Genomic DNA, 24,582 nt, shown 5'->3' with positions numbered 1-24,582 from the left:
AAGACACATACATATATCAAGACACATACATAGATCAAGACACATACATAGATCAAGACACATACATAGATCAAGACACATACATATATCAAGACACATACATAGATCAAGACACATACATAGATCAAGACACATACATAGATCAAGACACATACATATATGAAGACACATACATATATGAAGACACATACATATATCAAGACACATACATAGATCAAGACACATACATAGATCAAGACATACATATATCAAGACACATACATAGATCAAGACACATACATAGATCAAGACACATACATAGATCAAGACACATACATATATCAAGACACATACATAGATCAAGACACATACATAGATCAAGACACATACATATATCAAGACACATACATAGATCAAGACACATACATAGATCAAGACACATACATATATCAAGACATACATAGATCAAGACACATACATAGATCAAGACACATACATATATCAAGACACATACATAGATCAAGACACATACATAGATCAAGACACATACATAGATCAAGACACATACATAGATCAAGACACATACATAGAGCAAGACATGTACACAGAGCAAGATATATACATATATCAAGACACATACATAGATCAAGACACATACATAGATCAAGACACATACATAGAGCAAGACATGTACACAGAGCAAGACACATACATATATCAAGACACATACATAGATCAAGACACATACATAGATCAAGACACATACATAGAGCAAGACATGTACACAGAGCAAGACACATACATATATCAAGACACTTACATAGATCAAGACACATACATAGATCAAGACACATGCATATATCAAGACATATACATAGATCAAGACACATACATAGATCAAGACACATACATAGATCAAGACACATACATATATCAAGACACATACATAGATCAAGACACATACATAGATCAAGACACATACATAGATCAAGACACATACATAGATCAAGACACATACATAGATCAAGACACATACATATATCAAGACACATACATAGATCAAGACACATACATAGATCAAGACACATACATAGATGAAGACACATACATATATCAAGACACATACATATATCAAGACACATACATAGATCAAGACACATACATAGATCAAGACACATACATAGATCAAGACACATACATAGATCAAGACACATACATAGAGCAAGACATGTACACAGAGCAAGACACATACATATATCAAGACACATACATATATCAAGACACATACATATATCAAGACACATACATAGATCAAGACACATACATAGATCAAGACACATACATAGATCAAGACACATACATAGATCAAGACACATACATAGATCAAGACACATAGATCAAGACACATACATAGATCAAGACACATACATAGATCAAGACACATAGATATATCAAGACACATACTTAGATCAAGACACATACATATATCAAGACACATACATAGATCAAGACACATACATAGATCAAGACACATACATAGAGCAAGACATGTACACAGAGCAAGACACATACATATATCAAGACACATACATAGATCAAGACACATACATATATCAAGACACATACATTGATCAAGACATGTACACAGAGCCAAGTCATTATAACAAAAATAACGTTTCGCTCAGTGAGTGAAACGTTTGCTCTTTCTACGTGTCTATGTGTCTAAGATTTATACAACTTTTAGAAAGTTGAGAAAAAGTCTAAATTCTAATATTGCAATATATTTTTCCTTTCATTCTTTTATTTTTTTCCGAATGACTTGGTTTATTCCTTCTTAACATATATTAATACGTATATATTATAGAACAATATATTTTACATAACTTTCTCACATTAAATCAAATTTAATTTCCTCTCAAATAGATGGATAAGAATTCACACACACACACACACATATATATATATATATATATATATATATATATATATATATATATATATATATATATATATATATATATATATATATATATATATATATATATATATACGTATATATATACATATATATATTATGTGTGTGTGGTAACGTGGATTTTGGTATATTTAGTTTCCATGGGTAGTGAACAACTTACTCGGATTTCCCTTTGAACCTCCCAATGTAAAGAAAAAAAATCGGTTTCCCCAGGGTTGCAGTTTAATTCTTCCTTCTCTGTTTCATCCTCTGTCACTCTACAGTTCACAGATAGACACACACACACACACACACACACACACACACACACACACACACACACACACACACACACACACACACACACACACACACACACACACACACACACACACACACACACACACACACACACACACACACACACACACACACACACTCACACACACACACACACACACACATGCATAAAAATAGTGTTGAAATCTATACTGCCATAGTGTCAGACTGTCTGACACAGCAGCATTTTGGGATCTTAATACAGAGAATTCTTCACTCGTCTAACCCTTGGGCACGACCTACTTCTGTAACGTGGGAGTTCTATTAGATAAAGGTGGTGTAGAAATACACTTGGGTATGGATGGTAACACTTGTATTTGCAGAGTCGTGAGGGCAGGCCCAGCCTACATGTCGCCTGTAGGTCTATGTGGGAACTGAGGGAGGCATCGGGACACGAACAGCGGCACTGTGTGACGTCACATGCTAGCCACTAAGCCTAGCAAGGGATCGTATATATAAAATATATAGATGGTACTACTACGATACTAAAATATGCTACACAAACATATATATACATTAGCTATGATGACACTTCCACATAGGTCAAATGTGATACTACCTACGACTGCTTCACCTCTCTTGCCTACAGTATATAAGCCACTACATCGCACATATGCCGCATTCTTTTCAAGACTGATGGACTGATTACATCGACTCAAGGCTGAGGGACTGATTACATCGACTCAAGGCTGAGGGACTGATTACATCGACTCAAGGCTGAGGGACTGATTACATCGACTCAAGGCTGAGGGACTGATTACCTCAAACTCCTCCTGTTCTTCACAATTCTCGACACCTGCAACCACAAATAGGTGAGTACATACAGGTGAGTACACACACACACACATGCATATATATGTCGTGCTTAATAGGTAAAACTGGTCAATTAGCAAGAACTCATTTAAAAATAAGTCCTTTCTAAAATTTTCTCTTATACGTTTAAAGATATATTTTTTCATTAATATTAACGCAAAAATTTTAAATTTTGCACCAAAAGAATCTTAGAAAACTTACCTAACCTTATTATAACAAGCGCAATTTAATTTAGCCTAATCCAACTAAATATATTATAGATATGTTTACAATAATTTAATAAACAACAAGTACAATGAATTTTTTTTTTCGTTAGGTTCACAATGATTTTTGCGAAATTATTGCATATACAAATTTTCGCTTGTCTTATATGGCAAGATGAGCGTTGCTATTTAAGCCAAAATCGCAAGTTTTACATATTCGGCACGACATATATATATATATATATATATATATATATATATATATATATATATATATATATATATATATATATATATATATATATATATATATATATATATATATATATATATATGTGTGTGTGTGTGTGTGTGTGTGTGTGTGTGTGTGTGTGTGTGTGTGTTCCTGATTGAGCAGCGAGGTGAGTACTGTTATGTAACATAACTCGCGATTAGCGACCGGGGGATCGAGCCCTCACCCTACTTCTACGGCTGAATTGCCCACACGGGATTAGTGCTCCACTTAAAATATAAAAGCAATTTGCTTTAAAAAAAAAAAAAAGAAAAAAAAGTTCCGTAGTTTTTAATATTTAGGATGGCATGAGAAACGAAACTGTTCCACAAGTTAGGTAATTTATTCTCGAAGATAGGAGGCGAAATAAATCCAAGATGGGAAAGTCTTCTTGCATTTTGTAGGCTTTCTAAAATCAGTTGAAGAAAAGTTTGTAGGAGGCCTGGTCAAAGACCGGGCCGCGGGGACACTGATCCCTGAAACCCTCTCCAGGAGTACTCAAGGTATACTCCAGGTATACTTTAATCACTGAATAAGGTGTATTCATTTTTTTACGCTGTAAATAAAAGTTAGCTTTCCCAAATGATCACATCATAATGTGATCATGAAAAACTAACGATGTTTTCTCTCTCACACACACACAACACACACCTAGTAGCAACCAGTGAAGAAGCAGGGCCAGGAGCTAAGACTCGACCCCCTGCAAAAGTAAACTATATATTTTCTTTTTTCTACTTTTTGCTTTCTTCACAATATGTCCTTGTATTTATAAAGCCACTGGATGGCGAAACGTCTACAGATAAAGATACCCAGATGTTTCACGTGTCTAATTCTTCATATGACGTAAGTGTTCTAACTTCATAACATTTTCGTCTCTAAGTTCTTTCATCAATTTTTTACAGCTTATAATAAAAATGGGTGTGACAGGGAATGATAAGTGCGGGAGTGGGCACTGGGTGAGTGTGAGAGTTTGCTCATGGTGTCAGGTGGGAGTAAATACTTGCTGGAAGCCTTAGGTGCGGGAGTAGGCACTGGTGAGTGTGAGAGTATGTTGCTGGTGTCAGGTTGGAGTAAATACTTGCTGGAAGCCTTAGGTGCGGGAGTAGGCACCGGTGAGTGTGAGAGTTTGTTGCTGGTGTCAGGTTGGAGTAAATACTTGCTGGAAGCCTTAGGTGCGGGAGTAGGCACCGGTGAGTGTGAGAGTTTGTTGCTGGTGTCAGGTTGGAGTAAATACTTGCTGGAAGCCTTAGGTGCGGGAGTAGGCACTGGTGAGTGTGAGAGTATGTTGCTGGTGTCAGGTTGGAGTAAATACTTGCTGGAAGCCTTAGGTGCGGGAGTAGGCACTGGTGAGTGTGAGAGTTTGTTGCTGGTGTCAGGTTGGAGTAAATACTTGCTGGAAGCCTTAGGTGCGGGAGTAGGCACTGGTGAGTGTGAGAGTATGTTGCTGGTGTCAGGTTGGAGTAAATACTTGCTGGAAGCCTTAGGTGATGGAGTAGGCACCGGTGAGTGTGAGAGTTTGTTGTTGGCGTCAGGTTGGAGTAAATACTTGCTGGAAGCCTTAGGTGCGGGAGTAGGCACTGGTGAGTGTGAGAGTATGTTGCTGGTGTCAGGTTGGAGTAAATACTTGCTGGAAGCCTTAGGTGCGGGAGTAGGCACTGGTGAGTGTGAGAGTTTGTTGCTGGTGTCAGGTTGGAGTAAATACTTGCTGGAAGCCTTAGGTGCGGGAGTAGGCACTGGTGAGTGTGAGAGTATGTTGCTGGTGTCAGGTTGGAGTAAATACTTGCTGGAAGCCTTAGGTTATGGAGTAGGCACCGGTGAGTGTGAGAGTTTGTTGTTGGCGTCAGGTTGGAGTAAATACTTGCTGGAAGCCTTAGGTGCGGGAGTAGGCACTGGTGAGTGTGAGAGTTTGTTGCTGGTGTCAGGTTGGAGTAAATACTTGCTGGAAGCCTTAGGTGCGGGAGTAGGCACTGGTGGGTGTGAGAGTATGTTGCTGGTGTCAGGTTGGAGTAAATACTTGCTGGAAGCCTTAGGTGCGGGAGTAGGCACTGGTGAGTGTGAGAGTATGTTGCTGGTGTCAGGTTGAAGTAAATACTTGCTGGAAGCCTTAGGTGCGGGAGTAGGCACCGGTGAGTGTGAGAGTTTGTTGCTTGTGTCAGGTTGGAGTAAATACTTGCTGGAAGTGTAGGGGTGTGTAAATGTTTTAAGTGAGCTTAAAGTGATTGGATGCTGGGGAGTTGGCTATCAAGGTTTTTTTAATGGATTATCTTGATTTATCTTGTGATATCCCGGATACTGTTCCACGTTTGTTGTTGCTTATCCTGGATTATCCTAGTTTGTGGGGGGTTATTTTGGTGTATTATGGGTTATGCATGTTTGTTCCGAGTTGGTAGATGAGGGATCTGAGGCTCGTCGGAAATGTGGGGTCACATAGTGCCTGAGAAATGGAAAAATAATGAGGTTTGATCCGAGGAAGAGAAGGGAAGGGAAGGGAAGGGTTGGGTTTTGATCAGGAACTCTTCACTAGCATCCTAGCAGCTTCCTTGAAGCGAATAATCCTGAATAATCCTGATACCATAAACAGATATTGAACAGACGTTCAACAGGTATTGAACAGACATTCAACAGGTATTCAGCTGGTATTCAACGGATATTCAATAGGTAGTCTACCAGGATTACCACATCATGTTTTCTGTTCAACGGGGAGAGGGGTGATAAATAGTTCTGTTTATCTGAGGTCGCGTCATTAATATTCTCTCTCTCTCTCTCTCTCTCTCTCTCTCTCTCTCTCTCTCTCTCTCTCTCTCTCTCTCTCTCTCTCTCTCTCTCTCTCTCTCTCTCTCTCTCTCTCTCTTTACGCAAGATTACCCATGAAATTCACTGCATAACATTATTAACGACCATGTTTCGACCATGTGTCGTCCCACTGTGGGTGGACAACTTTGTGTCCACCCACAGCAAAGTGTCGCACATTTCGCCCTGTCTTGCATTAACATATACTGGCAGTGAAAAGAGGCTATAAGCAGACACACTATAAATGTGATAACACCTTTCGCTCAAGGGAAGCTCTGTGATGCGATAGAGCTTCTTCTGGGGCGAAACGACGATCTAACAAAGGGCTTCGCTCTACCTATCATTCATTTACCACTGCTTTGTTGAACTATAACCGATTCATTCTTTTAACTATTTCTAGTCTTTTCTTCTGTTGAACTGTCTCTACTTGCTTCATTTTCTTAACTCTCTCTCCTTCTACTGAACTGTCTCTCATGGCTTCCTTCTTTTAACTATCTCTCTCGCCTTTAATTTAATCACTCGTTGTTGCCTTCCGTTTCCTGTTACCTTAACTACTCTCTGCATTCTTCGTTTGTTGTTCCTTTGATACCCTCATGGGAAGAGTGGGAGTGGAGAAAGAGGAAGGGTAAAAGGGGGAAGAGGAAGAGTGCTCTGAAGAGTTTAACCAAAAGGATTGAGGCTACGTATTCTCCCTCACTAATTCACTCTTCTGTTCCCTGATCACACCTTATTGCCTCTCACTGCTCAGCTGCTCTGTGACTCCGACTCACTTATCATGATTATAAAAATTCCAATAAAATAGTAATAAATAATAAAAACCATTAATAATTATAATAATATTATTTATTCATACGAAAAACAACAGCAGCGACAGCAACACCTACAACAACAGCAACAACAACAGCAACAACTACAGCTACAACAACAACCAGGTAACAAAACAAATCACCGTAAAATTTCACATATCCTCAGCAGGGATTTGACTAATCCAGTCAGTCTTACTCGTTCCTTGATTACTTACTAGACGAGCTTAATACAATCTTTCTCGAGGAGAAAGATGTATTAAGCACAATACCTCCCACATTATTCCCACGAGATTATTATATTATTATAATCAAGGGGAAACGCTAAACCCGTAGGATTATACCGCCTGCGGGGAGATGTGGAAGGAATTCAGGCTTAATTCAGAGAACTGGAGCACAGATCCAATTCCCTGAATCAAGAGCCCCTCACAAGCATCAAGGAGCCTTCCTTGAGGGGATTATTCCCACGAGAGAGATGATAATTGCGAGTGATTGTCACGTGAAGTGGGACAATTGTGCCAGTGAGACGTAATTAGCTTGGTCTGTTTGGTTTCTAAGATTTAAAGCCAAAATGGTCATCAAGGCTGCACTGCTTGTCATCTGTTCACCACCAGTCAACTGTGCTTTTATCAGTGAGATGGGAATGAGAGTGAACTTTCAGCGTACATACGCTGAATTATACGAATTTAGAGTATTTACACTGAGATATAAGCAAGTAAAGCCTCATTTGGTGAAATCTTTTTGTTGAATGTGTCTTTATAATTATATACACACTTCTTAATGTATATACATTGGGCTATACTCACCTCTTCGTGCATACTCACGTGATCTCTCTCTCTCTCTCTCTCTCTCTCTCTATATATATATATATATATATATATATATATATATATATATATATATATATATATATATATATATATATATATATATATATATATATATATATATATATATATATATATATATATATATGCAAAACAACCCCTCTGAAAGAATAGAGAAATTCCAAGCGCTTTCGTGACTACTCACATTATCATAGTTCCTTGATAATGTGAGTAGTCACGAAAGCGCTTGGAATTTCTCTATTCTTTCAGAGTGGTTGTTTTGCATATTCTGAAATCACCTGTTTACTGTGATCTTATTGCATATATATATATATATATATATATATATATATATATATATATATATATATATATATATATATATATATATACATATACATATATGCAAAACAAACACTCTGAAAGAATAGAGAAATTCCAAGCGCTTTCGTGACTACTCACATTATCAAGGAACTATGAAAGTAAAGCATCCAAGGAAGCTATACAAGGGGTCTGGCCAGCACCTCACTATCAGATCCCACAACGGTTAAACACCTGACGCGCGCCGACCCAACTTGGATAGGTCCTTTGCACAACTCACCCACAAACTATTCTACCCAAGAAAATTAAAAAATTATTATTTGTCCAGTGTATTATTAAATTCTTCCCAAATCTATTAATTATAAATGGATCTAATTTATGTAAACCAAAGGAAATATTCATATTATTGTCAAAACTGCTTTTTATGAAACAAGATTCAATTATATTCCTGTCGACCATGGACTTGCTTGATACTACTTTCTCAACTTTTTGAAAATCAATTGGATGGTTAAAATCTCTTACATGAATAAATAGAGCATTGGAATCTTGTCCAGTTCTAATGCTATATTTATGTTGTTTTAATCTTAGTTCGAGATTTTTACCAGTTTGATCGTAATAAACTTTATCGCAAATTTTACAAGGAATCTTATAGACACATCCATCAGCATTTTGGGGGGAATTCTTTATCAAAAGTTTTTTTTACTGTATCAAGATTTTTGAATACAACTTTAATATTAAAAGTCTAAAGAAGAGAAGGCATATCAACCAAGTTTTCATGGTAAGGGAGAACCAACATATTTTTAGTTGAATAAGGCTGGTTGTCCCTTTTTGGATTGTAAAAAGTATTTCTAGCAACTTTAAAAGATTTATCAATTACATTTCTTGGGTATTTTAAATCATTACCTATTTCATAAATTTTGGATATTTCCTCATCTATGAACTCAGGACTACAAATTCGTAAAGCTCTCAAAAACATTGATGAGAAAACAGACAGTTTGGCTCTATCTTGATGCGAGGAATAATAGTGGACATAGGAACAGTTATTTGTAGGTTTTCTGTAAATTTTAAATTTGAATTCATTATTGTGGGATCTGATAGTGAGGTGCTGGCCAAACCCCTTATATAGCTTCCTTGGATGCTTTACTTTCATAGTTCCTTGATAATGTGAGTAGTCAGGAAAGCGCTTGGAATTTCCCTATTCTTTCAGAGTGGTTGTTCTGCATATTCTGAAATCACCTGTTTACTGTGATCTTATTGCATATATATACATATATATATATATATATATATATATATATATATATATATATATATATATATATATATATATATATATATATATATATACATATATATATATATATATATATATATATATATAGGTAGGTAGTAAGTTGGTAGACAGCAACCACTTAGGGAGGTACTACCGTCCTGCCAAGTGAGTGTAAAACGAAAGCCTGTGATTGTTTTACATGATGGTAGGATTGCTAATGTCTTTTGTCTGTCATATAAATATGCAAGATTACAGGCATGTCTTGCTACTTCTACTTACACTTAGGTCACACTACACATACATATACACATTTATTTATACACACTCATCTGAGTTTTCTTTGATTTTATCTTAATAGTTCTTGGTCTTATTAATTCTCCTTTTATATCCATGGGGAAGTGGAATAAGACTCTTTCCTCCGTAAGCCATGCGTGTTGTAAAAGTCAACTAAAATGCCGGGAACAATGGGCTAGTAACCCCTTTTCCTGTAAAGATTACTAAAAAGAATAAGAAGAAGAAAATTGTCAAAGTGGGAAGTTTGAATGTGCGTGGATGTTGTGCAGATGATAAGAAAGAGATGATTGTGGATGTTATGAATGAGAAGAAGCTGGATGTCCTGGCTTTAAGTGAAACAAAGCTGAAGGGGGTGGGAGAGTTTCAGTGGAGAGGAATAAATGGGATTAGGTCAGGGGTTTCAAATAGAGTTAGAGCTAAAGAAGGAGTAGCAATAATGTTGAAGGATAAGCTATGGCAGGAAAAGAGGGACTATAAATGTATTAATTCAAGGATTATGTGGAGTAAAATAAAGATTGGATGTGAAAAGTGGGTTATAATAAGCGTGTATGCACCTGGAGAAGAGAGAAGTGTAGAGGAGAGAGAGAGATTTTGGGAAATGTTGAGTGAATGCGTGGGGAGTTTTGAATCAAGTGTGAGAGTAATGGTGGTTGGGGATTTCAATGCTAAAGTGGGTAAAAATGTTATGGAGGGAGTAGTAGGTAAATTTGGGGTGCCAGGGGTAAATGTAAATGGGGAGCCTTTAATTGAGCTATGTGTAGAAAGAAATTTGGTAATAAGTAATACATATTTTATGAAAAAGAGGATAAATAAATATACAAGGTATGATGTAGCACGTAATGAAAGTAGTTTATTAGATTATGTATTGGTGGATAAAAGGTTGATGGGTAGGCTCCAGGATGTACATGTTTATAGAGGGGCAACTGATATATCGGATCATTATTTAGTTGTAGCTACAGTTAGAGTAAGAGGTAGATGGGAAAAGAGGAAGGTGGCAACAACAAGTAAGATGGAGGTGAAAGTGTATAAACTAAGGGAGGAGGAAGTTCGGGTGAGATATAAGCGACTATTGGCAGAAAGGTGGGCTAGTGCAAAGATGAGTAGTGGGGGAATAACTAAATAACTAAATAACAAAAAGGCACAATACCGTGACTGGAACGATACACAAATAACCCGCACAGGGGTTGAAGAGGGTTGGAATAGTTTTAAAAATGCAGTATTAGAATGTGGGGCAGAAGTTTGTGGTTATAGGAGGGTGGGAGCAGGAGGAAAGAGGAGTGATTGGTGGAATGATGAAGTAAAGGGTGTGATAAAAGAGAAAAAGGTAGCTTATGAGAGGTTTTTACAAAGCAGAAGTGTTATAAGAAGAGCAGAGTATATGGAGAGTAAAAGAAAGGTAAAGAGAGTGGTGAGAGAGTGCAAAAGGAGAGCAGATGATAGAGTGGGAGAGGCACTGTCAAGAAATTTTAATGAAAATAAGAAAAAATTTTGGAGTGAGTTAAACAAGTTAAGAAAGCCTAGGGAAAATATGGATTTGTCAGTTAAAAACAGAGTAGGGGAGTTAGTAGATGGGGAGATGGAGGTATTGGGTAGATGGCGAGAATATTTTGAGGAACTTTTAAATGTTAAGGAAGAAACAGAAGCAGTAATTTCATGCACTGGTCAGGGAGGTATACCATCTTTTAGGAGTGAAGAAGAGCAGAATGTAAGAGTGGGGGAGGTACGTGAGGCATTACGTAAAATGAAAGGGGGTAAAGCAGCTGGAACTGATGGGATCATGACAGAAATGCTAAAAGCAGGGGGGGATATAGTGTTGGAGTGGTTGGTACTTTTGTTTAATAAATGTATGAAAGAGGGGAAGGTACCTAGGGATTAGTGGAGAGCATGTATAGTCCCTTTATATAAAGGGAAAGGGGACAAAAGAGACTGTAAAAATTATAGAGGAATAAGCTTACTGAGTATACCAGGAAAAGTGTACGGTAGGGTTATAATTGAAAGAATTAGAGGTAAGACAGAATGTAGGATTGCGGATGAGCAAGGAGGTTTCAGAGTGGGTAGGGGATGTGTAGATCAAGTGTTTACATTGAAGCATATATGTGAACAGTATTTAGATAAAGGTAGGGAAGTTTTTATTGCATTTATGGATTTAGAAAAGGCATATGATAGAGTGGATAGAGGAGCAATGTGGCAGATTTTGCAAGTATATGGAATAGGTGGTAAGTTATTAAATGCTGTAAAGAGTTTTTATGAGGATAGTGAGGCTCAGGTTAGGGTGTGTAGAAGAGAGGGAGACTACTTCCCGGTAAAAGTAGGTCTTAGACAGGGATGTGTAATGTCACCATGGTTGTTTAATATATTTATAGATGGGGTTGTAAAGGAAGTAAATGCTAGGGTGTTCGGGAGAGGGGTGGGATTAAATTTTGGGGAATCAAATTCAAAATGGGAATTGACACAGTTACTTTTTGCTGATGATACTGTGCTTATGGGAGATTCTAAAGAAAAATTGCAAAGGTTAGTGGATGAGTTTGGGAATGTGTGTAAAGGTAGAAAGTTGAAAGTGAACATAGAAAAGAGTAAGGTGATGAGGGTGTCAAATGATTTAGATAAAGAAAAATTGGATATCAAATTGGGGAGGAGGAGTATGGAAGAAGTGAATGTTTTCAGATACTTGGGAGTTGACGTGTCGGCGGATGGATTTATGAAGGATGAGGTTAATCATAGAATTGATGAGGGAAAAAAGGTGAGTGGTGCGTTGAGGTATATGTGGAGTCAAAAAACGTTATCTATGGAGGCAAAGAAGGGAATGTATGAAAGTATAGTAGTACCAACACTCTTATATGGGTGTGAAGCTTGGGTGGTAAATGCAGCAGCGAGGAGACGGTTGGAGGCAGTGGAGATGTCCTGTTTAAGGGCAATGTGTGGTGTAAATATTATGCAGAAAATTCGGAGTGTGGAAATTAGGAGAAGGTGTGGAGTTAATAAAAGTATTAGTCAGAGGGCAGAAGAGGGGTTGTTGAGGTGGTTTGGTCATTTAGAGAGAATGGATCAAAGTAGAATGACATGGAAAGCATATAAATCTATAGGGGAAGGAAGGCGGGGTAGGGGTCGTCCTCGAAAGGGTTGGAGAGAGGGGGTAAAGGAGGTTTTGTGGGCAAGGGGCTTGGACTTCCAGCAAGCGTGCGTGAGCGTGTTAGATAGGAGTGAATGGAGACGAATGGTACTTGGGACCTGACGATCTGTTGGAGTGTGAGCAGGGTAATATTTAGTGAAGGGATTCAGGGAAACCGGTTATTTTCATATAGTCGGACTTGAGTCCTGGAAATGGGAAGTACAATGCCTGCACTTTAAAGGAGGGGTTTGGGATATTGGCAGTTTGGAGGGATATGTTGTGTATCTTTATATGTGTATGCTTCTAGACTGTTGTATTCTGAGCACCTCTGCAAAAACAGTGATAATGTGCGAGTGTGGTGAAAATGTTGAATGATGATGAAAGTATTTTCTTTTTGGGGATTTTCTTTCTTTTTTGGGTCACCCTGCCTGGGTGGGAGACGGCCGACTTGTTGAATATATATATATATATATATATATATATATATATATATATATATATATATATATATATATATATATATATATATATATATATGCAAAACAACCACTGTGAAAGAATAGAGAAATTCCAAGCGCTTTCGTGACTACTCACATTATCAAGGAACAATGAATCATTCATTGTTCCCTGATAATGTGAGTAGTCACGAAAGCGCTTGGAATTTCTCTATTTTTTCACAGTGGTTGTTTTGCATATTCTAAAATCACCTGTTTATTGTGATCTTATTGCATATATATATATATATATATATATATATATATATATATATATATATATATATATATATATATATATATATATATATATATATGTATATATATATATATATATATATATATATGTATATATATATATATGTATATATATATATATATATATATATGTATGTATATATATATATATATTTATATGTATATATATATATATATATATATTTATATATATATATATATATATATTTATATGTATATATATATATATATATATATATATATATTTATATATATATATATATATATATATATATGTATATATATATATATATATATATATATATATATATATATATATATATAATTTATATACACATATATATGTCGTGCGGAATATGTAAAACTGGTGAATCAGCAAGAACTCATTTAAAATTAAGTCCTGTCTAAAATTTTCTCTTATACGTTTAAAGATATATTTTTTTCATTAATGTTGATGTAAAAATTTTTAATTTTGCACCAAAAGAATCTTAGAAAACTTACCTAACCTTATTATAACAAGAGCAATTTATTTTAGCCTAACCCAACTAAATATATTTTAAATATGTTTACAATAATTTAGTACTAAACAAACACAATCAAATATATTTTTTTCGTTAGGTTCAGAATGATTTTGGCGAAATTATTGCATACACAAATTTTCACTTGTCCTACATGGCAAGATGAGCGTTGCTATTTAAGCCAAGATCGCAAATTCTGACTATTCGGCACGACATATATATATATATATATATATATATATATATATATATATATATATATATATATATGTGTGGATATATATATATGTGTATGTATATATGGATATATATATAGATATATATATTTATATATATATATGTATGTAGATATATATATATATATATATATATATATATATATATATATATATATATACAGAAATACAAGAATATAGGCTTGACGACACTGGAGGACAGGAGAGATAGGGGGGACATGATAACGACATATAAAGTACTGATAGAAGTCGACAAAGTGGACAGAGATAGAATGTTCCAGAGATGGATCACAGCCACAAGTTGGAAGTTGAAGATTCAGATGAATCACAGGGATGCCAGGAAGTAATTCTTCAGTCAAAGAGTTGTCAGGAAGTGGAATAGTATGGGGACCGATGTAGTGGAGGCAGGATCCATACATAGCTTTAAGAAGAGGTATGATAAAGCTCATGGAGCAGGAAGAGTGACCCAGTAGCAGCTAGTGAAGAGGCGGGGCCAGGAGCTGTGAATCGACCCCTGCAACAAAAACTAGGTGAGTCCAACCAGGTGAGTACCTTACCTGGAGTATACCTGGAGAGGGTTTCACGGATCAACGCCCCCGCGGTGCGGTCTGTGACCGCGCATGAACACTGTAGTATACACATCTCTCAGCTGGTATATACTGATTCATTCACTCCTCGTGCAGAATTAACTACTCGGTTAATCGAAAATAAATGATAAACTTTGTGAACCATTGCTGGCGTTTCCATCTTTGACACTATAATAAAAATTGGTAACTGTATAAATTACTATTCAAGTGTATTGGTTAAATTTTTACATTGATTTAATTTATATAAACTGGACATTAATCTATAGTGAGTACTATCATTTGGAGAGTGAAGAATGGCATGGGAAAGAGAGGATGAGGTAGGTAGAGAGAGGGAGGGGGGATGGAAGAGGTGAGACGAAGGAGGGGAGGGGATGGAGGGGAGGGGTGAGAGACGGAGGTGTGTTGGTAGAGAGACTCAGTAGCGAGGCTGACTTGGCAGGGGAAAGAGTGTGTGTGTGTGTGTCGTGCTCTGTTTTTTGATCCCTGACTTGCTGTTTACTGCCCACACACCTGAAGCCCACTCACCTGAAGCCCACTCACCTGAAGCCCACTCACCTGAAGCCCACTCACCTGAAGCCCACTCACCTGAAGCCCACTCACCTGAAGCCCACTCACCTGAAACCCACTCACCTGAAGCCCACTCACCTGAAGCCCACTCACCTGAAGCCCACTCACCTGAAGCCCACTCACCTGAAGCCCACCCAAATCCACCCTACCCACTACTAAAGTGCCCATTACCAATTCACCAACTACCAGCCCGCCCACCTCTGGCAAACCCACTTTCAGCCCAGTATTGGTACAGCCAATACGAGCCTATCCACCACCAGTCCACCTACTACTAGCCCACCCCTTACCAGCACTCCAGTTACCGACGCACTAACTACCAGTCAACCCATTAGTTGCCCACCTACTTGCAACTAACCCACAACCAGCCCAACCACCTCCAACGCATCCATCATAAGCCTCATCCACCTGAAACACATTCAACCATAGCCCATTCACCACCAATTAACCCATCTTCAACCCATTCGCCACCAACCCCACAAACCACCAACTTCTCCCACCACCTGCAATCCACCCATTTCCAACCTACTTCATCCTAAACCCCTACCAGCCTAGAGCACTGAAAGTCGTATTTCAAGTGGAATTCACTCATCTTATACCTGATTTTTTTGTCACCTTTGAAGAACGTAACTGATGGTAATGAAGCCCATTCACTGATTTCTTGCTGGAATCCTCACCTGGCTGTTAGTCATGTGAATCTCACCTGGAGGCCCCACCTGGACGTATGAATCACCTTGCGTGCTCGACTAGACATCTTGATTACTTGGAGTGCTCACCTGATCGTTTCGATCTCTAGATTAACTAATCCGATCATCTGAACCTTTGGAGTGTTAATTTATCTGCGTGGATCACCTGTTTTCTTATCTTCCAACTGCAGATCATAGTTAACCGTCTCGATCTTCAGAACTGTTGACGTGGCATTTTATATCACATATAATTTTGCCTGTTACTAGATTTTTTTTTTTACTGACGAGTGGATCACCGGAAGAGCTCACCGGCTGTTTAACTCTAACAAATTTGTTTTTACCGGAGCCTGTGGATCACCAGACGTGCCCGCCTGTCTCTCCAAGTCACGAGTGTAGTGAAACTCCTTTACATCGCTACGTCGGTATTCATTGTCATGATGAAGGGAAAGATTTGCTTTAGTGTACTTTTACGACACAAATCATAAAGTAAAAAACGAGACAAAGAAGGCCCAATGGCTTTTTCACAACGAGATTGTGGGTGAAAAGACCCACGGGTAAAACAATTGTTATTTGTCTCCAAACATATTGTTTTACAATATGCAGCACATTTTTGCAAGTAAGATAATTAGTGGAGGGAAGACATACTATCCTCTGAGCTCAGTTAGGTGAAGAATGATTAATAAATGAGAGCAGATTGCACCGTTCTTGAAAAAAAGTACATGAGCGACCATGACTCCTTCATTATATGATTCTTCTCATTATTAAAATGATATTCCATATATCCGTGGTGCTGCCCTCATCTGGTCTCTCCTCATCTGTATTTCTTTCCTCCGTGTTGCTCGCCTTCCAGCTTGTATTATCTGTGACTGGAAGTATAAGTACTAGAAGTGCGGTCGATTCTGCAAGGTACATTATTTCTCCAAAACGGAGAGTGCTCGAGTTTCTTGAAGATCCACTGAGGGTTTCCAAGACTTCTGACTCTGCCTTTTCCCGGGAAGATCAACAAACCTTCGCCCTGCAGTACAAGCTTGCCCAGGAAGCTCGAAGTACCCTGGGTTCGAGGAGCCAGGCTCTTCGGCCCACAAAAACCACACCAACGCCCCAAAATTTCATTTGGCTAGGAACCACCGCATGCACGCTCAAATCGACACCCCACTCACATCCCAAAAAGGGACACATCAGTAAACGACGATCCGAAAGCATACAAACTTTTCATCAAGAGCGACATCAAAAGTCAAAAACTCATGATAAGATATTTCTTTCTGAATCTTCTTTGAATCTTCCTGGATATTCGAAATTCGTAATTTACGCTGAATACTCCCACGACCAAGATATCTCAGATCTCTCCAAAAGAATGCCGCACGCATTAGGGTCTGCAAACAATTCTGGTACAGCTCATACTGATATCAGTCAAGAACCAATAGAGAAGAAATCAAATACTAGTTTAACTAATGATCATGTAAAAGCCAGGTTACGAGAAATAAAAAGTGTAAGGGAAAATACAATGATAGACGAAAATCACAAAATTATATATTCCCCAAAACGAGTTTATGTAGAGAATGTGCCAAAGCAGGAATATCAAGACAAACAGTCATTAAGTGGTATTTTTTCCTCCACCTTTTCGAAAATATACAATCGAATTAATACCGAAGAGAAAGATGAAATTAGGAAAGATGCGGAAAGTGATACCAGCACCGGAGTTTTAATAAATAAAGCTTTGCCTAACATATCTTCAACCAATAATAGTGACGTGAAAAATAATTTAGCGGGCACGAAAGGAAATTCAGTGGACGAAATAATGAAAGCAATGGATAAGTCACTCGTGTTATCAAATGACAAAAATGTGGGAATGAAAACCGATGAACCACTTACAAGTAGCGATGATAAAAATCAGGGAAATAAGATAACAGTGAATAAAATAACATCAAATAACAACGATAAGCACCAAAATGACAAGACGTTAGAAAACATAAATATTTCGAAGACAGCAGCAAACCTGGGAAATAATTCCACACAAGACTATCCAAGTTTGTCCTCAACATCTCACCCACATTTTAGATTTGGTGTTTTCCATATCTCGCCATTTAATCCTGATCTGAGTTTTGACAGGCGGGATCAGTCCCACAAAGGCCCGGGTGATGCTTTGGCAGCAGATACAGACAGAGGGATTGATGTGAGAGACGATTCAATAGTAAAAATGAAACAACCGTCTATATTTAAAGGCGAAAATTACAAAAACGAAGCAGTACAAGAGGAGCAAGAGAGAGGCGCGGAGGAAGAATCACTACGAAAGCTACAACAGGAGATTCCTGTTCGTAAAGTCTCTGATGTTAAGTTCGACGACAGTGAGTTCGATTCTCACAAAGAGAGTATAAAGAGAAATGACGCTCAGGTGGCGAAACAAGTCAAGATTTATGATATATACAAGAAAAACAAAATTCTTAAAAGTGGCGGCTCTCGGAGAGTGAATAACCTGAAGGAGGAACTGTCGGACACTGCAAAACATGGCGATCCACAGCCAACAACAGACATCCCGAGCACTCCACCCGAGTACTACCTACAGAGGGAACCACCTGCCGGCGGCGATAGCCTGCCGGAGAGAGACACGAGAAGCGACACCACCACCGCCACCAGAGGCACCGGCATCACCAGCCGGGAGGTGGGTGGAAGGAGCCAAGCATCCGCCGTGCCGCTGCTGGACACGGAGGGATCGGTTCGAATCCCCTGCTACGTGATAATCTTCCTACTGGGGGTGGTGGGAAACACCCTCGTCATCGTTACACTCCTCCAGAATCGCAAGATGAGGACAATAACCAACGTCTTCCTTCTTAACCTAGTAAGTGCGACACTGTGTCTGCCACAATTGCAACATAATATTAAAAATATTTACTATTAAAAATTTTAAAGCGAACAATCTATTACTACTATTAACACTATTACAGATATTATTACTGCTGCTTTTACTACTTTTCTGCTTACTGTGATGACGTTGCTATTGCTGATTGTACTGCTGATGTTCATGTTCCTGATTCTCCTGTTACTGCTGACTCTGATGGATTCATCTGCTGCTGCTTTGTCGTTGTTACTACTGTTGTTTATTTTTTTACCTCTCTGAAACTACTTCTCATTCTGCTGCTGTTGCTGACGCTGCTGATTTTGTTACTACTCTTACTGCTTCTGCTGACACTTCTACTGCCTCTGTTATAACTACAGTTATTTAAGATTATACTTTTACGATTATCACCTGCTATAACCACTCCCAGTATTACAGACATGCGAAACAATAATAACGACAGAAACAACAATAGTAACAGTAACAATAACAATATAAATATAATAATAATAATAATAATAAAAGAGATTACATTTATAATTAGTAATTTGTTTAGAATATAATTTATAGCAACATTACATGTCATTAATTACAAAAGCAATGTCACTTTATAAACTGCGTACGACAAGAGCTGTCATAGGAATGTCACCACGAAAAGGTTTCTCTATGTTCTACTTAGTGACAAATGGTTAAAACGAAATGCTCGAACAAGTGAAAAATAAAAGAATATAAACGAAAGAATATTTAAAACAAATGATTACTCTGTCAGTTTCCAGGGAGTGTGATGATGATATTACATCAATGATAATATAATAATTATAATAATTTATTATTATTATTATTATTATTATTATTATTATTATTATTATTATTATTATTATTATTATTATTATTATTATTATTATTATTATTATATCAAAATAATTTTTAAGTTCAAAGCCCGTCTCCCACCGAGGTAGGGTGGCCCATACAGGAAGAGGAAACACATTCACCTTTATTCAATCAGTTTTTCCAGAGCGTGTTGATATTACATTTCAGATGGCACTCAGAGATGCACCATGCCCACCCCTCCGTGAGAGTGCAGGCGCTATACTTTTCACCTCCAGGATTCAAGTCCGGCCAACCGGTTTCCCCTGAATCCCTTCATGAATGTTACTTTACCCACACTCCAACAGCATGTCAATTCATGAAAACCACTTGCCACCACTCGCATCTAACGCTCTAACACAAGCATGTCGGATGTTTAAGCCCCTTGCACTAAAGCCTCTTTTACACCCTTCCCTCCAACCCATCCGGGAACGATCCTTTACCTACCTTTCCTCTACCTAGAGCCGGATTAAGGCATGGACTACAGAGGCTGCAGCCCTGGGGCCTCCACCAGCTGGACGGCCTCCAGAGATTTACCGAAAAGTGTTCACAGTTACTGCTGTAACTTTATAATTATAAGTTATTACATCACGTATATAATGAACTCTTGACTGTTGTGACTATTTTTTTTTTCTTATGAAAATATCTCTGGAGACTCATAGTACCAGTAGCCCAGGGGCCTATAAATTCTTAATCCGGCTCTGCCTCTACCCCAGGTTTATATACCCTTCTAGTCATTCTATTTTGCTCATTCGTTTATAAATTCCCAACTCACCTCAGAAATCCCTCCTCCGTCCTTTGATTTACACCTCTGGTAGCTACACAAATTTTAAAATCCTAATGAGGAGAAGTCTTATAATCAAAACAGTAGTCATTAATTGTTATATTTCATAAATTAACGTATATATTCCATCAACAACTGTTTACTCTTGTAACATGTCGGTTTGAATCCGATATTTTTGAAGAGTTTATCAATCTTGTTCATAAAAGAACTTTATGTGATTTGTCTCTGTAAAAAAAATAATGCTCACATATGTGTTTTAGCTCTTGCCACGGAGTATCACGTCCATATCTTGCACTGCTAATTTATTTAGCAGCTTTATTTGAATTATATATCTTGGCAGTCTCCATTTCCTAAGAAAGATCAGGCTAAGTGCTCCGAGTCTTTCTTTTAGTAATTGTTTCTTAATGAAGATAAAGGCTTTGGTCCCTTTCTCTGCACCTTATTCTCGTGTTTTTGTAATTCAGGAATCAAAATTAGAGGGCATAATCAAAGGTGCGACCTAAGAAGAGCATTTGATGCTCCGTACTTGGCACACCATAATTTAATGTTATTTATGTCATTACTATTGAGCATTCCAAGGGCCTTCTCTTTACTGGACTCGACTGTTAACATTTCATTTATTTTATATAACTTTTCACTTGCTTATGACTAAAATGTACTACGAGTATTTTACAGGTGTTCAAATTGAAACATATCTTTCACGTCAATGACCACTTAGCCAAAATATCCAGGTTCCTCTGGATATTCTTACATTCAGCCACGAATGTGGATTTTTCCCAGTTTCGTGTCATGAGTGAATCTTGCGATTTCAGATGTTAGTCTCATTTCTAGATTATTTATGTAGATTATGAGAAGGATTGAGTCTAGGGCCGATCTCTGAGGAATTCTGCTCGTTGCGTCCAGCCTCTAGGACAATTCCCTCCTTAAAATCTATTCGCTGTCAACCACCAATCTGTTCCTGATTCTTCGCCTTTATTTTCGCCAGCGATCTGAGACGTGATACCTCGTCGAAGACCTGGAAATAGAGGTAAAGTGCAAACCACACGCTATCCATTCGTCAAGATCATACCCGATCTGGTCGTCAAGACTACATCCGACCGATTTGCCAGACTCACGAAATCTTAATGACACGATTGCAAACAAACCATACCACGGGCGGGAATAGAACCCGCGGTCAGAGAGTTATAAAACTCCAGACCGACGCGTTAGCCACTGAGCCAGCTGGCTACAATAAGATTCATCCAACTAGGTATGTTTATACACCATAGGAAGGTTAGCATAGGCACCACTGTGACCATGAATGCAAGTTTTTACAGACGAATCTCCTGCCAGCGTGGCCGTGACAAACTCTTGTTTAAGTTCCCTCAAAGTCGTCAGCCACTGGGCCAGCTGGCCCAGTGGCTGACGCGTCGGTCTGGAGTTTTATCACTTTCTGACCATGGGTTCCACCCCCACCCATGGTATGGTCTGTTTGCGAGATTTTTTTTTTATATTGTATTTGTTTGCCAGATTACACCAGGCGTGTTTGTCCAGACCTCACCCGACCTGGTCATCAAGACCACAACTAATTTGTACCTCACAGCCACATCTGACTTGGTCATTAAGACCACATCCGAACAGGTGTGGTCTTAATGACCAGGAAAACCAGCTAGACCAGACTGCAGGATAATCTCGAAGGCCAGAGAGTCTAAAAAAAAACTTTCTTTTACCCTTTGTGACCTCACTGAGGACGGTCTGCACGCAAGCGTTCAACGTGTTGGAGTAAAAGCACTAACTCACGAGAACCCTTGAGAACCCTTTCAGCTCGCTACACTCGCGACGCTGCAGTAAAAAAAAGACATTATTTATATTCCATAAACCGTACTAGAATCCTGCTAGGTTTTAGATAACAGAAACGGGCAAATTAATTTCTCCATCGCACTGTATGTCAACGAACTTCAGAGGCAAAATATCTGTCAGAGCGCAGAAAAAAACAAGGTCAACTCAGGGGCTTCAAGACAGCTGATTGTTGTTGAAGTGTGATAGTGATCGGACAATGGAAACTTGAGTGAAGCCTTTTATTGTTTACGAACTTTGGAATCAAATGGCACTGCCGCATCAGGACTAGAGGCACCAGAGTAACAAGTTTAAAGGTATTATACTAATGGAGTTAAAGGCGGCACCGTGACAGGAATGAAAGCACGAGTGGCAGTGCCAACACGTCACGGTGATGGGGTCAAGGTTACTACAATGAGAGATATCGCAGTGACTGGGGTAAAATCTTTACAATGACAGACAGTATTGAAGTCATTACAGAGAGTTAAAAGCACTAATGTCGTATTAAGTTGTCAGAGATGGATTATAGACAACAATCAAGCCTTGGCAATTCGACTTCACCCTGTAATAAGTAGCTGCAATATTTACACGTGCCCATAAAACACCTGGTTGTCTGTGTGATTTAGGTTAAGGGTCCGAAAACTCCCAGATTTTCAATACGATATGTTTACGTTATTTTAAATTCGTCTCCCACAGAGGTTAGGAAACTCGAAAAAGAAGAAACACTTTCACCATCGTTCATTCAATCAGTCTTTCCAGAAGCGTACTGACGTCAGTGTGCAGATAATCCTCTGAATTGCAACATTCTCCTTATCAGAATATAGGCACCGTACTTCCCACCTCTAGAACTCAAGTCCTGCTAACCGGCTTCCCTGTATCCCTTAATAAATGTTATCTAACACTCCAACAGCACTGTAACTCATAAAATCCATTTGCCTCCACTTACTCCTATCTAACACGCTCACACAATCCTGTTGATTGACCAAGCCACTATCACTCAAAACCTTCTTTACCACCTCCCTATATCATTTCCTTGGACCACTACCACTTCTTCCCTAGACCTCAAATTTAAACGCCTCTCTAAATGTCCAAACCATCTCAACAATCCCTCTTCAGCCTTCGAATTAGAGGAGAGAGTGAGAGACACAGAGAGACACGCCAGACACACACACACACACACACACACACACACACACACACACACACACACACACACACACACACACACACACACACACACACACACACACACACACAAATAAACTTATATTTCATCTCCACTTAGGTCACTACAGATAATAGTCAGCTGGTACAAACAGGGAAAACAAAAGTTTAAACAATATTTCGCAACGGTTGTAACTTTCGGCAAATCCGCTGGGAACAAATGACTCGTCAATTAATATTGTAGCTACGTAGCTTTGAGCTCTGCATTTTGTCGACAGCGATGAGTATTTTGCCAATTTTTTCACTGGCTTGTTTACATCTGCTTAATCTGGCATTCCGTGGGTGTCGAAATTTATATTCTCATAATTGTCAATGATTGGTGAAGAATTAGACCCGTGTGCAACATCTGGGTACGTTTATTTGTAGACGTTTCGCCAAGCAGTGGCTTTATCAATACAAGGGCATCATGTGAAGACTGTAGAATTATATACAAAAGATGAGGTAATCAGTCCCTCAGCCTTGAAGAATCTGTCTGTGACTATTTCTTTATTTTTGCTCTGCTTTACTTTGCAAAAATAGATTGCATGTTGATAAAATAAAGAAAAGCTTGTTTTACTCACTGCAAAAAAAGTGGTGTGTGTAATTTTTTTTTCTTGGTTTATTTATGTTCCTCCGTCGTTGTTTTCATTGTCTTTTCTCCTTCCGTCCGCCACTCTTCCATCCATTATTTATTCGTTTCCTTCCCCTCATACTCTTCCCCCCATCATTCTTCCTCCCTTCCGCCATCCTTCTCTCTCTCT

The 24,582-nt window shown here is 38.3% G+C and overlaps 1 protein-coding gene across 2 annotated transcripts in view; it reads left to right on the top strand.

Moving 5' to 3' along the window:
• The first annotated feature begins 15,492 nt into the window (after positions 1-15,492).
• LOC128692267 (uncharacterized) overlaps positions 15,493-24,582 on the top strand; it is a 122,487-nt gene continuing 113,397 nt past the window's right edge. For both annotated transcript variants that reach the window (XM_070096288.1, XM_070096286.1), the window contains exon 1: positions 15,493-19,155. In XM_070096288.1, coding sequence (XP_069952389.1) covers positions 17,065-19,155 — 2,091 coding nt within the window. In that variant the 5' untranslated portion in view covers positions 15,493-17,064. The remainder of the gene's footprint in view (positions 19,156-24,582) is intronic.

The sequence above is a fragment of the Cherax quadricarinatus genome, chromosome 53 (genome assembly GCF_038502225.1).
Source record: "Cherax quadricarinatus isolate ZL_2023a chromosome 53, ASM3850222v1, whole genome shotgun sequence".
NCBI lineage: Eukaryota > Metazoa > Arthropoda > Malacostraca > Decapoda > Parastacidae > Cherax > Cherax quadricarinatus.
This window is presented reverse-complemented; position numbering and strand designations above follow the sequence as displayed.